Genomic DNA, 16,308 nt, shown 5'->3' with positions numbered 1-16,308 from the left:
TATAATAAAGAAAAATTGAAGTAGAGTTGTGCTGCCCTTCTGATTGGCTATGATAGTGCAAGTTGGAGTTGAAATATTATATATAAATCAAATGGGCAAATAAACTTAAGTTACAGTTTGAGCACTTTTGGAGAAAGAAGGAGCTGAAATCGAAAGACAAGCCAAGATGGAAGGGGCTGCAGTGGACCAGAACTCCAGAATTTGAAAGGAAAGGGCTGGAAATGGCTTTAACTGCTAAGTTTTAACATCTGTAATATAGATTCTATAAGAAGCTGTTGAGAGCAAGGGATTTGGAGTACAGTGTCACTGTTGTACTAATGTCACCCAGCACTATTTCTCTGTTACAAATGAGTCAGGTGTGGTTGTGCAGGTCCAGTGCCTGAATGTAGTGGTGGACTAGATGATAGGGATAGGTGAATATGTCGATTTTGGTTTTTCTCAGCTTCTCATTTTTCCAGTGTGAAGTTCAGTTTTTCACATTTTTTCACATTTTTTTCTGGTGTTCTTTTTAAGTCCTCATGAAACTTCATCAACATTTCACTGCTAATTTATATACATTTTAAATGGATTTTCTTTAATATATACATTTTTGCAAAGCAATTTTTATAATATAATATGATTTTAACTAATATGCGAAAATAACTTTTATGCATGCTTTACCTTAGTACGTACATTTTTGTAAACATTTCTTGGCTTGAGAACAGCATTGCAAAATTCAGAGAAGTGTGACTGCTTGGGTTCTTATATTGTTTTGGAAACTGAATTAGGTAAGTTCACCTTTAAATATGAACTGAATTGAATCTCTTCCCTTGTGGATGAGAGCCAATTAGCTAAAGCTGAATCCTAATTTGGAGGTATTGTAGATGGGTGGCTCCCAGGTCCAGGAATTAGGCAGACTGCCTGTTCTTAACGGGGTTGCACTCTGACTAAAGGAGCAAAGTGATCCATTATTGTCACTGGAAGCTCAAGTAATCGCAGTGGTGAGGAGTGTTTTCTATCAACTTAGGCCTTTTTTGACCCAATGTACATCATTTACTTGCTTACGTTGAACCACATGTTGTTGGTTATGGTTGGTTTTGGTTGAGTAAAGAAGAATTCACTGAATCCCTAGATCCACACATGGGTCAGAATACTCTCTGGTAAGAGAGAGCCACAGCAGAGGTTTTTAAACATGAAACATGCAGCAAAGTAAAGTGTGGGAATGTGAGCTGTTAGATCTTTTAAATGTCTCATTTTAAGTAGCTTACAGTGCCTCCCTTTCTACTCCCTTGGCATAGAATGCACCACACAATTTGGCAAATTAAAATTGGCTTACTTACAAACTCATGTGCTTTCCCATACAGCAGCCAGAAAACACAGGTAGAATTCTTGACTTCCGGGTTGGCGCCATCGGTAATGGCGGACTCCCTCTGAGTTTCTGAGGGACCAGCTCCGCGGGATCGGGTCTGACCGCTGCAGCGAAGCGGGGACCCTTTAAAAATCACAGGCGGGTGAAGCCTGTGAACGTGGGGACTCGGCGGGCACCTTTTGTGCCCCCCCCAAACTGCGAAGGGACCCTTTTAAGGGCTCTGGAGCGAGACGGGGTGAGCGGCGCGGTGCTGAGAGTTGACTGCTTCTTCTGCGGAGTGAAGCCGCATAGCCGTTATCGGAGAGCGCTGACTTTTTCCTGAGACAATCTGACTTTGAAAGCAACTACCCGTGAGTAGGATTAAATTGAATTTAAAGGGAAAAACAAGTTAATTCGGCACCGAAGCGGAAGGTATAAACAGGAAGTCTGCCTTCCTTTCTTGTAAATAGATCAAAGCAAAGAGACTGTAAGCAGAAACTCTGAAAGACGTTTGAAAACAGATTTAAATCTCAACATCAGGAAAGCGATCTCCCCTCCGGATTGCAGGAGAGGATGGGGGAAAGGTTTGAACTGTATTTATCTGCAAAAAAAAGGGGGAAAGGAGCTAAAATCCACCACCTAAAACCTGGGAATGGACTGCCCCGAGATAAGGAATGCCACTCTGGAAAGCCTATCGGTAAGCAGAGGACTTTTGACAGCTAACTCTGCAAAAGAGATACAGTGTTTCTGAACTTCTCCTGGCTTTAAAGTAGCTGATTAAGTGCAACTGAAACTGTTGTTTTTATGTGAATTGGGGGATTTATAAGGACTATTTTCTTTTCTTAAATTTGCAAGCCTTGGCTGTTACTGTGTCCCCCTAGAGGAGGCTTGACATTGCTACAATAACAACTGGGCTAGAGGAATTTTCCATTTAAAAACAAATTCCAGCCGTGGGATCGACCTTGGACTCTCATGAGAGTGTTATGGCAGATGGAAGAGGAAAGTTAGAGTTCACGCAGGAAAAAACTACTAGGTCTGGCAGACCCTATCGGACAGATACTGCATTGCAGCGAAGGGCTTCAACATCTGGTCCTTCTGGACCATCTGGAATACCAGGGGCTGCACCTCTACAAGTTAAACCAAAAGTTAAGTCGTCCGAAGACGTTTTGGCTCAGGCACTTGGTAAAATTAATGAATCTTTGGAAAATCTAGCTAAACAAGTAGCTGAAACAAATAAACAAGTAGCCGAAGGATCAGTTAAAATTGACCAAAATACTACAAGCATTAATAATTTGGGACAGAAGGTGAATACCAACACAGAGTCTATTGAAAAATTACTACAGGAATCTGCCTCGACCCGAAAGACAGCTGAAGAAGCAAAAGATATAGCAACTGCTACTCAAGAGAAGATACCACCGATATATAGACAACTTGAGGACCACGGCTTGACGTTGTCTATGATTGAATTGAAGGAGAAACAAAGAAATTTAAGAATCAGGGCTGTACCAGAACGTGAGAAAGATAATTTGGCTGACTTTCTTAAGCAGGAATTTGCAGATTTCTGGCAACAGGATTTGGGGAAGGAAGAATTTAAGATAGTGAGTGCATTGAAAGAGGAGGAAGGAAGAACAAGGTGAGAGACTGCTTGATCACCCTTCGAACAAAAGAGGAGAGAGACAAAATTTTGAATCTGCATTACCAAAAGACTCTAGAAATTTACGACTCAAGTGTGGAGATATTTAAGGATATTCCAAAACATCTTTTGGATTTAAGGCTTAATTACAGAGATCTGTTTGCCCTGTTGAGAAGTAACAGAATTATCTTTAGGTGGGAATTTCCTCAAGGCCTGTCCTTTAAATATAAAGGAAGAAAGATAAAAATAAGATCAGTCAATGACAAGGATAGGTTTTTGAAGGATCACGGAGAAGATCTACAGAAAGAAGTGGAATATGGAGAAGAGCCAAAAGCACTGGAAAAAGGAATACTAGATATAACAAACCTATCTTTTGGATTACATGGTCCAGAGACAGTGACACCACTGACAGAACAAGAACAGACACTTGGCGCAGTTGGAGGTAAAGCGAAGTAACCCCATCATGGCTCTGCAACTGTTAAGTTGGAATTGTAATGGTCTAAATTCTCCTCGGAAGAGAAAAAGTGTTTTTCATTTACTAAAAAAGGAACAATTGGACTTGATTTGTCTACAAGAAACACATGTAACAAGGTTACACAGGAAACTACTGATTAACAAGAGATTGGGACAGGAGTTTATTTCATCTGACAAAGTTAAAAAAAGAGGAGTTGTGATTTATGCAAAGGAGAGACTATCACCGAAATTTATTTTTAAAGATGATCAAGGAAGATTTCTGGCAATTGAAATTCAAGTTCAAGGAGAGAAATTTTTGATAGTAGGAATTTATGCACCGAATGAGGGGAAATCTGAATTCTTTAAAAAGTTGCATGAGACCTTAATGGACTATTTGGATTACAATCTGATTTTGATGGGGGATATGAATGGAGTAGTATCTACAAACATGGATAAGGCACAAAGACGGGTAGTTATCAAGGATGGTAGACTACCGAAAACATTCTTCGAGATGACAGATAATTTGGACTTAGTTGATACTTGGAGAACAAAGAACCCCTTGGGAAGAGAGGGAACCTTCTTTTCTGAAGCCAAGATGACATGGACTAGAATTGACCAAATATGGGTAACTAGAGGAATGGCACCAAAGATAAAGAAAGTGGAAATCTGCCCAAAAACCTGCTCCGACCATAATGCAGTAAGGATGGAGTTGAAACTAATATCAACTGGCTCCTTCAGATGGAGGATGAATGACACCTTATTCAGAGATGAAGAAGTGTATAAAAAGGCCCAAAAAACCTTGAGAGACTATTTTGAAATAAATATGAATACTAATGTAGAAAAAAGAGTAATCTGGGACGCAAGCAAAGCTGTCATGAGAGGGTTTCTGATACAACATAATGCAGTAAAGAAGAGAAGTCAAAATGAGAAGAAAGACAAAATTTTGGGGAAAATAAAAGAAAGTGAAAAGAAATTGAGAGCAAAACCAAAGTCGCAGGAGATTTTGAGAGAAATAAAGTCATATCAAGTACAATATATGGAAATGATGAACCAGGAAATAGAATGGAAAATCAAACAAATGAGACAAAAAACATTTGAATCTGCTAACAAATGTGGGAAATTGCTGGTCTGGCAAATGAAAAAAAGACAAAAATTAAACACTATCACAAATTTAGAAGTGGAAGGAAAGAACATACACAACCCAACTGAGATTAGAAACTGTTTCCAGAGGTATTTTAAACAACTATATACACAAGGGCCACAGAAAGAAATGGACATAGACTGATTTCTGAAGACAAATGGATTACAAAAAATCTCCCAAGAAAGTAAACTAATGTTGAACTATAAAATATCTGAACAGGAAGTAGAAGGTGCCATTCAAAATATGCAATTAGGCAAATTTCCAGGACCGGATGGGCTGACTTCTAGATATTATAGATCTTTGAAAGAGTGGTTATTACAACCTTTAAAGGAAGTCTGAGATGAAATATTGGAAGGGAAAAGGGCACCAGAGTCGTGGAAAGAGGCGTACATTACACTTATACCGAAGACAGAGACTGAAAAGACTCCGCTTAAGAACTACCGTCCCATATTGTTACTTAATGTGGATTACAAAATTTTTGCAGACATTCTGGCCAAGAGATTGAAAAAAGTATTGATGGAAGAGATTCATAAAGACCAAGCGGGCTTTCTCCCGGTAAGACACTTGTCCGATAATTTGAGGAATATAATTGATATTTTGGAAAAACTAGAAGTGAACATAAATACTAAAGCAGTTTTGATATTTGTGGACGCGGAGAAAGCTTTTGATAATATCTCTTGGAGTTTTATGAAGAAGAACCTACAGGGGATGGGGGTAGGCCAAGGTTTTGAAAACGGTATAAGTGCAATTTATTCAGAACAAAAGGCTAAACTAATAGTAAATAATGTGGTGACGGAAGAATTTAGGATAGAAAAAGGGACAAGACAAGGTTGCCCAATTTCCCCATTGCTTTTTATATCGGTCCTGGAGGTTCTGCTGAATATGATTAGAAGGGACCGGTTGGTTAAAGGTATACAGGTCGGAGCCAAACAGTACAAATTGAGAGCATTTGCAGATGACTTAGTATTGACGTTACAGGAGCCAGAATCTAGTACTAAAAGAGTTTTACAACTGATTCAAGAATTTGGTCAAGTTGCAGGATTTAAATTGAATAAGTTAAAGACCAAGGTTTTAGAGAAAAATTTAACACCAATGGAGAGAGAGAGGTTTCAGAATGAGACAGGTTTAACAGTGGTTAAGAAAGTTAAATACTTGGGGATTAACATGACAGCAAAAAATGGGAATTTATTTAAAGACAACTATGAAAAATGCTGGGCTGAAGTGAAAAAAGATTTAGAAATTTGGTCAAATTTGAAGCTTTCACTGCTGGGCCGTATTGCTGCGGTAAAAATGAATGTATTGCCTAGAATGTTGTTTTTGTTTCAAACATTGCAAATTGTAGTCAAAATGGACTGTTTCAAGAGGTGGCAGAGAGATATTTCTAGATTTGTCTGGCAGGGCAAGAAGCCTAGAATAAAATTTAAAATATTAACAGATGCAAAGGAAAGAGGTGGATTTGCCCTGCCAGACTTTAAACTTTACTATGAATCAGCAGCTTTTTGCTGGTTGAAAGAATGGTTGCTTCTTGAAAACACTGACATTTTGGATCTAGAAGGTTTTAACAATGTTTTTGGATGGCATGCATATCTGTGGTATGATAAGGTCAAAGCACATAAAGCATTTAAAAACCATATTGTCAGGAAAGCATTGTTTAATGTTTGGATAAGATACAAGGACTTATTGGAAAATAAAACCCCAAGGTGGTTGTCACCAATGGAAGCAAAAGCTCTGAAAAAGCTCAATGTGGAGGCCAAATGGCCGAAATATTGGGAAATTTTGGAACAAGACGGAGATAGACTGAAATTGCAGAGTTTTGAGAAATTAAAAAACAAAGTGTGAGACTGGCTTCACTATTATCAGATAATGGAGGCATATAATTTGGACAAGAAAATTGGTTTCCAGGTGGAAAAATCAAAATTAGAAACAGAACTGTTAGAACCCAAAACTAAGATTTTGTCAAAGATGTATAACTTGTTGTTGAAATGGAATACTCAGGATGAAACGGCGAAATCTGCTATGATTAAATGGGCACAAGATGTTGGACATAACATAATGATGGCTGACTGGGAACAGTTATGGACCACAGGTATGAAGTTTACGGCATGTAATGCCTTAAGAGAGAATATTATGAAAATGATATACAGGTGGTACATGACCCCAGTCAAGCTTGCAAAAATTTATCATTTGCCCGATAACAAATGCTGGAAATGTAAAGAAACTGAAGGTACATTCTTTCACCTTTGGTGGACGTGCCCAAGGATTAAGGCTTCCTGGGAGATGATATATAATGAATTGAAAAAGGTATTTAAATATACCTTCTTGAAGAAACCAGAGGCCTTTCTCCTAGGCATAGTTGGCCAAATGGTGCTAAAGAAGGACAGAACTTTTTTTATGTATGCCACAACAGCAGCAAGAATACTCATTGCAAAGTATTGGAAGACACAAGATCTACCCACTCTGGAAGAATGGCAGATGAAGCTGATGGACTATATGGAACTGGCAGAAATCACTGGCAGAATCCGAGACCAGGGAGAAGAGTCGGTGGAAGAAGATTGGAAGAAATTCAAAGACTATCTACAGAAATATTGTAAAATTAATGAATGTTAGAATGATGTTGGATAGAAATTAAGTGGTTTCCAGCTGTAATGCTTTAAGGGAATATGAAAAATGGGTTGTTAATAGGTAAAAATCTAACGTTACTATTTTAAGACCAAAGATTAGGATAAATAAAGAGGGTAAGGATTTGCTGAACCAACAAATTGAACTGGAATACAAAAAAGGGAGGTATGAGGAGGTCTGGGAAACAAGCTAAGGAAAAATAAGTAATGGAAAAATTGAGTGGTTTTTAATCATTTTTATTTTGTACTTTGTATTTTTTGTATTTTTTCTTTTTTTCTTCTTCTTTTTTCTTCTTTTCCATTTTTATATTGTAACATTTGGAAAATCTCAATAAATATCTTATTAAAAAAAGAAAAGAAAACACAGGTAGAATTCTTGGGTTACAAAATACAGTGGTACCTCGGGTTAAGTACTTAATTCGTTCCGGAGGTCCGTTCTTAACCTGAAACTGTTCTTAACCTGAAGCACCACGTTAGCTAATGGGGCCTCCTGCTGCTGCCGCGCCGCCGGAGCATAATTTCTGTTCTTATCCTGAAGCAAAGTTCTTAACCTGAAGAACTATTCCTGGGTTAGTGGAGTCTGTCATAACCCGAGGTACCACTGTATAGTAACAAGTTTCTGAACACGTGATCTGAGCTTGGAATGACTGAGCTCAGACATCCTATCTGGTCGGGTTCACATGTTGGAAGAGAATGAACAATAGAATTTGACTTTCTTCCTTATTTTCTAAAAACTAAAAAGCCATACAATGAAAAATATTGCTATGCTTCAGAACACATGCAGTTTTTGCCTTAATAAACACATCATCTATTAGTCACAGTGTATGTGTCACATTCACGTCTATAAAATGGAAAAATACCTCTCCACAGAATGTGACATTTATTAATGGCTCTGGGTCATTCAGTACTACAGTGATGTGAGTCACATAAATATTGCTTATATATGTCAAGTGTTGAATGTTGACTGTATATTGTCTGAGTCAAAATACCTTCTACAGCTAACATTTAGGGCAACTAATGTTGCTATTAGTGGATGTGTACTTGGGTTTACTTAATATGTCAAACAATGTATCATTATTATAATGTATCATTATTTTCATAATGAAAATTAATGGCACCTAGTCCTCCATAATAAACAAATGCTCAGCTCACTCCTGAGTCAAAACAAGTCAAAACAACCCAAATAGATGTACTTTGGATTATTTGTATTATTATTATTTATAAAGGCAGCTTTATAAAAATGCTGATAATAGTAATGTTGGATTAAACACCTTTGCTAAGGAATGGCACTATAGTGATTAGAAAATCACACTATCATTTGTAGGAGAAATGTATCCCCATTTTTATGTAAAAATCTAGAGACGTGGCAAAATGCGTAGACTACTTTATCCAAAGCATATTTTACAACATTAGGATTTCAGTCGCATCCACATCAATGAGCTCTTAATTACACATTCATTTCCCTTTACAGTTTATGTGGAAGCATATTAGAAGTGTGAAAATAAAAGCAGTAGCAAGTGGTTGTCATCCAAAAATGCAAATTCACTGAATAGGAAAGGAGAAAATGAAGATGGGGTGTGAGTTTCAAGTAATTTGAAAGCTTTCAATGATCTTTCAGAAATAATTGTTATATGAGTAGCTTAAAATCATGGTCTTTTTTTAAAAAAAAAATTTCAAGGAATATAACATAGCCTCTGTGTGAGCTGTGAGCTAAAAATATGACATTCTTTTCAGATTTCTGGATAAAGTTTAAGAAGTGCTTGTGAGGAAAATGAAACTAATAAGTTCATAAAAATAAGGCATAAAAATAAGGGGAAATGGAACGTGATCAATTAAACCTCTAAATTGCAAACCTGTATACATTTAACTTCTGACTAAAGGATGCACTGGGAGTTTAAATTGCTGAAAGGGGGAATTAGGAGAGACCCATTAACATTTGGAGGAAGGTGTCCCATGGTCAAAATGACATGTATCTTTTCCGCAGAGCAGTAGGTATGTTGGCCTTCAAATGCAAACTGAATTGAATCCCCCCCCCCATCCTTAATCACTACATCTTTTGGCGGCAAATTCCATAGTTAACTATGTGCTGTACAAATAAATGGTTCCATTTATAGGTCCTGAAGCTTCCATTTTCAGCATCATTGGAAGACTGGGTTGTAGTGTTATATGTATCCACTTTTTCTACACTGCACATTTTGTGGGCCTTGGGATGCTGGGCTGTAGGCTGTAAAGAGAAGAAATAAGGCAACTGGCAACAAACACTTGTGGGAACTTTTTCTTTTGTATTGCTTTTGTGTGATCTGTTACTACCAGGAATTCTTATTACATGCAAAAGTTTCAAATGTAAGCTGAATAGGTTGAAATAACACTCATTTAAAGAATGGCAAAATAATCACATCCAATAGAGTTTTTCACACAGTGTAAAGATTATTCATAAATACGTTAATGGAACACTTTAAAAATTGTTTTCAGTGTTTGGAATTCAAAGGGCAAGTAAAATAGAACATTAGTCCAAGTGGTCAATGTCCATATTTTGAGCTGTTCATTTTCTTCTGATGTTCAGGAATTTCTGTGGTGCTGAATGTTTGTAACCTATGAAAAAAAGGGAGACATATTCAAAATGTTATATTTTTCACTGTGAATTCTCACCATTCTCACTTCAAAATTGCACTGGCTCCCTGGCATTTCCCTGCATATGCCTCAAAATCCCAATCTGAACATTCACATGTCCCTACTTTTCCTATATACTGGGGCAGGAGAGGGGATTGCTCTTGTGAGATTAAGAGTTTATTGATACAAGCTACTTTCATTCATTTATTTTACATAAAGACTACCTTTGCAAATTCAAATTCAAATGCCAGCCTCCATGGGGTAAAATGGGAAAAGAAGGAGAGAGGAGGGGAAAGAAAGAGAATGGAAAGAGGGGTAAATTTTTATAAATGTGACAGTCTCGATTTGGCATCCAGATTTTGAAACTTCCAACCCTCACAGCCTTTCATAGTTTGGTAAAGACCCTCTTGTTTAGATAGGTTTTCCATTTAGATTAACCCATGCTCCTCCTGATTCACTCTCCCAATCTCCTTACAAAGGTCTTTACAGAGACTGCATGCTAGAGAATGAAGTCTGCCCTCTTCATTTATTTCCCCAGAACACTGGAAGGCCTGACTCAGGATGGGTTCAGTCCTTGAGACAGAAAGAAGGAACAAATGCCTTTGCAGACAGCTGTTCTCCTGGCGTGCTTATCAGTAGAGAGGGTGCCTTTGAACAAAAGTAGCCAAATCCCTACAACGGCCTGAGTGCTAGACTTGATGACCCATGAGATCCTTTCCAAATCTATAATCGTATAATTCTTACAGGCAGACTTCATTTAAAATCCATTCAAAATTCACAGCAAGTGAAAATGACTAATGGTTTTGATTTTGCAAAGCACTGAGCACTTTTTTTCTTTTAAGGATACAATTTTTAAAATAGCCTTAATCCAATGCACGTGAGTAGTGCATCTGATTTAAAAGAGAAAGTGCTTTCATGTACTAAAATGATTGAATCTGCTTAAGAAATGCTTAGCAGATTGTATGGGTGTACATATCACATGACAGCTTTAACATGCAATCATGCAGTTTACTATGAAGGTCAGTAACAGGCTATATAGATACTGTGCTCTGAAACATGTTACCCATTCATTTCATGTGAAAGGGCTTGGAAATGAGTTCTTACCTCTTTATAGAACATAAAGCTGAGAAGATGGAGCACATGCAGAAGGTACCAGTTTAAAACCCTGGCATATCCAGGTATGTCTGGAGCCTTTTCTGAAACCCTGGAGAGGCACTGCCACTCAGTATAGACAGTACTGAGCTGCATGCCATAGACCAACTCAGTCTAAGGCAGCTTCCTCTGCTCCTCGTGTTCCTAAAGTTAACTCCAGATTTAGAGTTCTCTAGTTTAATTTATAATGAAGTAGTTGAACCGTTACACCTGCATAAATTATGTACCATTTCTTTAAAAAACGAACAACAAAAAGTTTGGGTTTGCAAAGAGGATTCATAAAAACATGCACAAAGGATGAATGTAATTACAAATAAATACTTTTCATAGCTGCATTCAAATCATCCAAGTCAAGCTTGTAATACTGTTCTTCACTATCAGACGAAGCATATCTTCTACCATCTGTAAAAGAAAAAAGCAAGTCAAATTACCTTGAGTTCTATATATGGCTGCTTGTGATCTTTGGGGTTGAATGCACATGTTCACATCTGACCAGCCATCTGATAAATAGGTTTTCTGACAGGTAATATAGTTTACAAAATACTTGGGCTTGAATAGATGGTGGAAATGACCAAAAACAGATGAACTGGAAAGTATTTTCCAGTCTGCTCAAATGTTTTAATAACCTTGAATGTAAAAGCCCTTCTACAAATACAAACAGAGCAATTAAAGTTGAATGAGGGAAAGTGAGATGAAAACAGCTGGAATTCTTGCCAATTCATCCACCATAAAAGACTTAAGGAGTCTCAGAAATCCATACAAGCATTGATCTATATAACTGCTCAGGCTGCATTGCTTGTGGGGATCTGAAGATTTTACAACAGTCTGCAATATTAGTATATTCACTGTTCCAGGTACACACACAATTATGACTGTAGTTTTTTTGGCTTAGCTTTTATGGTGATCATCCAGCCGCTCTGAACAAAATAAAAAGGGGCAAAAGAAAGCCATAGGATTTCAGACAGCTCCAGGTTTCCTTGATCCTGGACATAGGCATAGCCAGAATTTAATTGGGGGGGGGGGGTAGGCTTTATGTTAGGGGGGCAGAACCGAGTTATCTGTGATGTAATCAGTTAAGTATTTTTATTTATTTACTTTATGGGGGGCAGTGCCCCCCTGCAACCCTCTGGCTATGAACATGATCCTGGACCAGTTTGTGCTGAGTTTCTCTCTTCCACTTCAGCCAAAGAGGTGCTGCTCTGTATCATTATAGTAGATACTTGATGCTGAGCTGGATCCAATCAAGGTCTAGGCAGCTGACCATTCTTTTCCTACCTGCAGTGAAACTTGATACCTCTGGTCACTTGCAAGCAGGACAGAGAAGGTAACAGCCTTCTCCTGTTTAATTTTCCTGGTATTGATCCTCTTTGCTAACTTGTGATTGACATGACACATTATTATTATTATTATTATTATTATTATTATTATTATTATTTATACCCCGCCGATCTGGCAGGGTTTCCCCAGCCACTTTAGGCAGCTTACAGCACATATAAAAACAGTAAAATGTCAACATAAAAAACTTCCCGATACATACAGGGCTGCCTTCAGATGTCTTCTCATGCCACATCCTGTTCTAATACTGCCCCTTTCACCCCTTTATTCTGAGATTTCTCAGATTATTTTTACAAGCCCGCTCACACGCATTGTTGGGTAGTGTTGGGGCCACGCCCCGGACCCACAAGTGATCTGCCAAATATTCTTCCTCATTGTGTTCTTGCCCTCTGGATATCGAAGTGAACCAGCGCCTGCTATTATTACTATTTCCAGTGGTAGTTACTTTGATTCTGCATATTTATTTTTAACCTTCACATTGTCCTCAATTTGAAAGCCCTTTAACCAAACCCAAATCAGGTCCTCACTAAGCAAAAAGGCAAAAACAGCTGATGGGAAGGACATTTGGGATAACAGGGTCATTGCTGTGGGTGGGTGGTGGGGAGAGATTCTCCACATTAATCTTTTGGTGGGGCACCATTACTTTCTCCCCCTTCCCATGCAAGTTAAAGGGAGAATGAGCTGGAATACACCGGACCCTCAAAAATGGGGGAAGGTGAAGACCCATTTTAAGTTTTGATTAGTTTTACTATGGGCAATATATAGTGGAATGCCTCTGTGAAACAGCTGAAGAAAAACAACACACAAGCAAATCATACTACTCAGAGAATTCTTAGGAAAGGATAGCTCTGAGAAAAATGGCCGGAGTAAAATGATCACATTACATTTAGCCACATCTTTCTCCCTGAGCCACATTGCTTCCACAGTACTCCACAGAAAGTCCTCAAAGTATAAAGTATCATATTATGCACAGATCCTGCAAATACATATTAAGGAGATTGTGGAAATGTAGTTCCTACTTCAGGATAACATCTTCATCTTGAAAAGCTCATACCTCCTCTATGACATCCTTCTATTAGCAAGTTCAGTTTTCAGATTGTTTGCAACGTCCTTGTTACATAACTATAGCTAAACAATTTTACAAAATTAGTTTTCAGGTTGCTTGTATGTCTCCATATTAATTCATTACATTTAAGCTAGTGCTAATTTTACATAGCCCCACTGGGAACCAGTTTATTGTTGCTTTTTAAAAAAATCAATCAGGAAGCTACTTAGAGCCTTTTAACTGGAATAAATCATTAACTTTGTGGTGGTTGTGGTAGGCAGTTTTCCTCCTAAGTATTTCAAATTAATGCCCAACTAAACTTTTTTTTATTTGAGATTTCACCCTGTAACAAACATTTTGAAATTCAATGTAGTATTAAAAACAGCCATTAAATGGTTTTTTAACTGAACCAAGCATTTTTATTTTCATTTTTTTGAAAATGAGACACCAAACTTACATCTTCCCTTGAGATACAGCATTGATTGTGGACCCCAGTTTCTTGCTATTGGATTACCCTGAAAAGATAAAGTAGCCACAATTCACTGGAAACTTCTCATATACTGCTGCAGAGTTTGGAGGATATTTTAGCTAAAACCTTTACCTTTGGGGTGTGGGATGATTCAACTACGAAAAAGACCATCATGATGACAAAAGCACAAACTAATGCTGTTTTAACTTTCTGCAAGAAAAACAGTATATATTTTTCTTTGATTATTCAGAATAAAATCCACTGTAACAAATATTTAAAAGCATAAAAGAGACATAGTAAGTTGCTTACCATGCTGGCAGGTCTTTTGTCACTCGCTTCTATCACCAAAATGTGATCAAAGGTTTGGTTTGGCATTCTTACTTTTAAATAGCTGATGGTGATAAAATACGCAAGTTCAGCTGATCATAGATGTTTTGCTTGGGGTTGTTTTTCTCCCGCCCCTAAAAAAAAGCCTTTGTTTTCCAGGGAAGGGTTTACGCCAAGTTTGATATGTGGAAATTAGATATATAGTAATTTACCTTCCCCCAGAAGCAAAGCAGCAAATTAGTGTCAGAGACTTCTTGACAAAAGGGTAGCTAATGATAGTTGTTCCCGTGAGAGCCGGAAACAATCTGTACACACAGGGAACAAAATGCAACACAAAAGGTGACTAAATGTCAAGCATTTCTACTTGGTACTTCACACATTTTCTCAGGCCTTCATTCATTTTTCTGCAATAATTAATATATGGTCGGAGGAAAGCTACTTTTTTTTGTTAATGGGCTTCCTCTTAGTGGAGTTTTCTTAGGCTCTCCATTCAGCAGTTGAAGATTATCATTAAATCATCAGTTTAGGAACATTTTGCTGTATTATATGTTTCTCTTATAAATAAGAGCTATCCTGAGGCACTTTTATAAGTCTTGACTCCTAGGCCCTCAGCTCTTAGGAGCCCAGGATGATCCATGACACTGAAAAACTGGTGAAACATAATCTAAACACGTTCATCAATATGATTAAACTAACACTGGCATGCATATAAATATTGTTTGGTAGTGGAATGTTATTGTTTATATTCTCTTGGTAGTCTAAGCCTTCTTTGGTTGAAACTCCAGATTTCACAATGCCTTGGTGCCTTTCACGACTTAAATATCAGTGTATCTCCCTAATGCAGCAACTAAGAGAGTTATTGCTATGGTGGCTCACAACCAGACCTGGAGGCGGGGCAATTCCACTGGCTGCTGGTCTGTTTCCAAGCACAATTCAAGTTGCTTGCCCTTGAAACCCTACATGCTTTTGGACCAAGGTAGCTGAAGGACTAGCTTCTTGCTGCGTACTTCCTTTGTCAATGGAAGCCCTTCTCCAGCTGTCTCCATCTGCAGAAGTTAGGTGGATGATGACAGGCAAGAGAGCCTTCTCATCTGCATTGCCCCTTCTGTGCAGTGATGGCAACACCTTATTTCCTTTGTCCAGAACCACTCTGCCTGTTCAGAGCCTTGGTACCAATCTGAACATGCAGAGTGGTCCTCTGAGTGGTCCAGCACTGTGAACACTGTGAACACTTACTTGGAAAGTAAGCTTGGAAAGTCTAAGCCCTCCTTGGGAGAGGACGTCTATGAGAGTCCACATTCAGGTGTGTAGGAGGACGGGCAATTCTGAAGCAGCAGTGAAGAAGAAAATACATCACATTCACAAAGAAACCCCTTGAGGTCACCCGCCATTAGAGCATTGTCTGAATTACAGTATTACAGATAACCATGGATGACTCTGAATTACTCAGTAGCCTTACTTTGTAAAAATGCTCACCATGTACCACAATAAGTAGCATTGATGTTGCAAATCTTGTAATGCAATCTGTGCAGTTGCTGTACATGGTTTCTCAGATATGTGCCTAGATTTAAATAGTCAGTTACTGTCTTATTATAATGGCTTTTCTCCGCTTCTAGTTTAGTTTTATTTTATAAAATATCCCCCTTGTCATCAGCATCATGAAAAATGCAGACACACATAGCTAAAGCCAACACACATTCTGATAAGGATCTCCTATGCTGTGATTGTAAAACCTTGTTATGTCTACCTTTCCAATTGTATTGGTTATTTGTTTAGGGTTCTTCTTGAATTGAAAATAAACCTGCTAATATCATAATGGTATTATACAAATCTATAGTGCGGCCACATTTGGAGTACTGTGTACAGTTCTGGTTGCCTCATCTCAAAAAGGATATTGTAGACTTGGAAAAGGTTCAGAAAAGGGCAACTAAAATGATCAAGGAGATGGAGTGACTCTTCCTAGGAAATAAAGGTTGCAGCGTTTAGGACTTTTGTTATTACATTATTGTCATTGTGCTGTATCAATAAAGCATACTTTATCAATGTTGCCAATAAAGGTAAAGGTAAAGGGACCCCTGACCATTAGGTCCAGCCATGACCGACTCTGGGGTTGCGGCGCTCATCTCGCTTTATTGGCCGAGGGAGCCAGCGTTTGTCCACAGACAGCTTCCGGGTCATGTGGCCAGCATGACTAAGCT

The 16,308-nt window shown here is 38.1% G+C and overlaps 1 protein-coding gene across 2 annotated transcripts; it reads right to left on the bottom strand.

Annotated features, from left to right (window-relative positions):
- Window positions 1-8,939: 8,939 nt before the first annotated feature.
- On the bottom strand, window positions 8,940-14,282 carry LOC308473098 (spexin-like). Of its 2 annotated transcripts, none has more exons than XM_080998380.1 (5): window positions 14,093-14,282; window positions 13,916-13,993; window positions 13,772-13,829; window positions 11,246-11,336; window positions 8,940-9,764 (listed from the first exon to the last, which is right to left on the bottom strand). In XM_080998380.1, exons 1-5 carry the CDS (start codon window positions 14,156-14,158, stop codon window positions 9,692-9,694), a joined length of 366 nt encoding a protein of 121 aa, XP_080854506.1. In that variant the 5' UTR covers window positions 14,159-14,282; the 3' UTR covers window positions 8,940-9,691. The 2 variants fall into 2 exon arrangements, with proteins under 2 accessions (XP_080854506.1, XP_080854507.1); XM_080998381.1 differs by having other exon boundaries at window positions 11,256-11,336; window positions 14,093-14,274.
- Between the last annotated feature and the right edge of the window lie 2,026 nt (window positions 14,283-16,308).

Source organism: Podarcis pityusensis (genome assembly GCF_964106645.2).
Source record: "Podarcis pityusensis genome assembly, chromosome: 1".
NCBI lineage: Eukaryota > Metazoa > Chordata > Lepidosauria > Squamata > Lacertidae > Podarcis > Podarcis pityusensis.
This window is presented reverse-complemented; position numbering and strand designations above follow the sequence as displayed.

Coding starts and splice junctions, on each gene's coding strand:
- LOC308473098 (XM_080998380.1), bottom strand. CDS start 14,158: ATGCCAAACCAAACCTTTGATCACATTTTGGTGATAGAAGCGAGTGAC. Junction 13,994..14,092: donor ACAAAAGACCTGCCAGCATG/GTAAGCAACTTA, acceptor TTTTTCTTGCAG/AAAGTTAAAACAGCATTAGT. Junction 13,830..13,915: donor AATCATCCCACACCCCAAAG/GTAAAGGTTTTA, acceptor TTATCTTTTCAG/GGTAATCCAATAGCAAGAAA.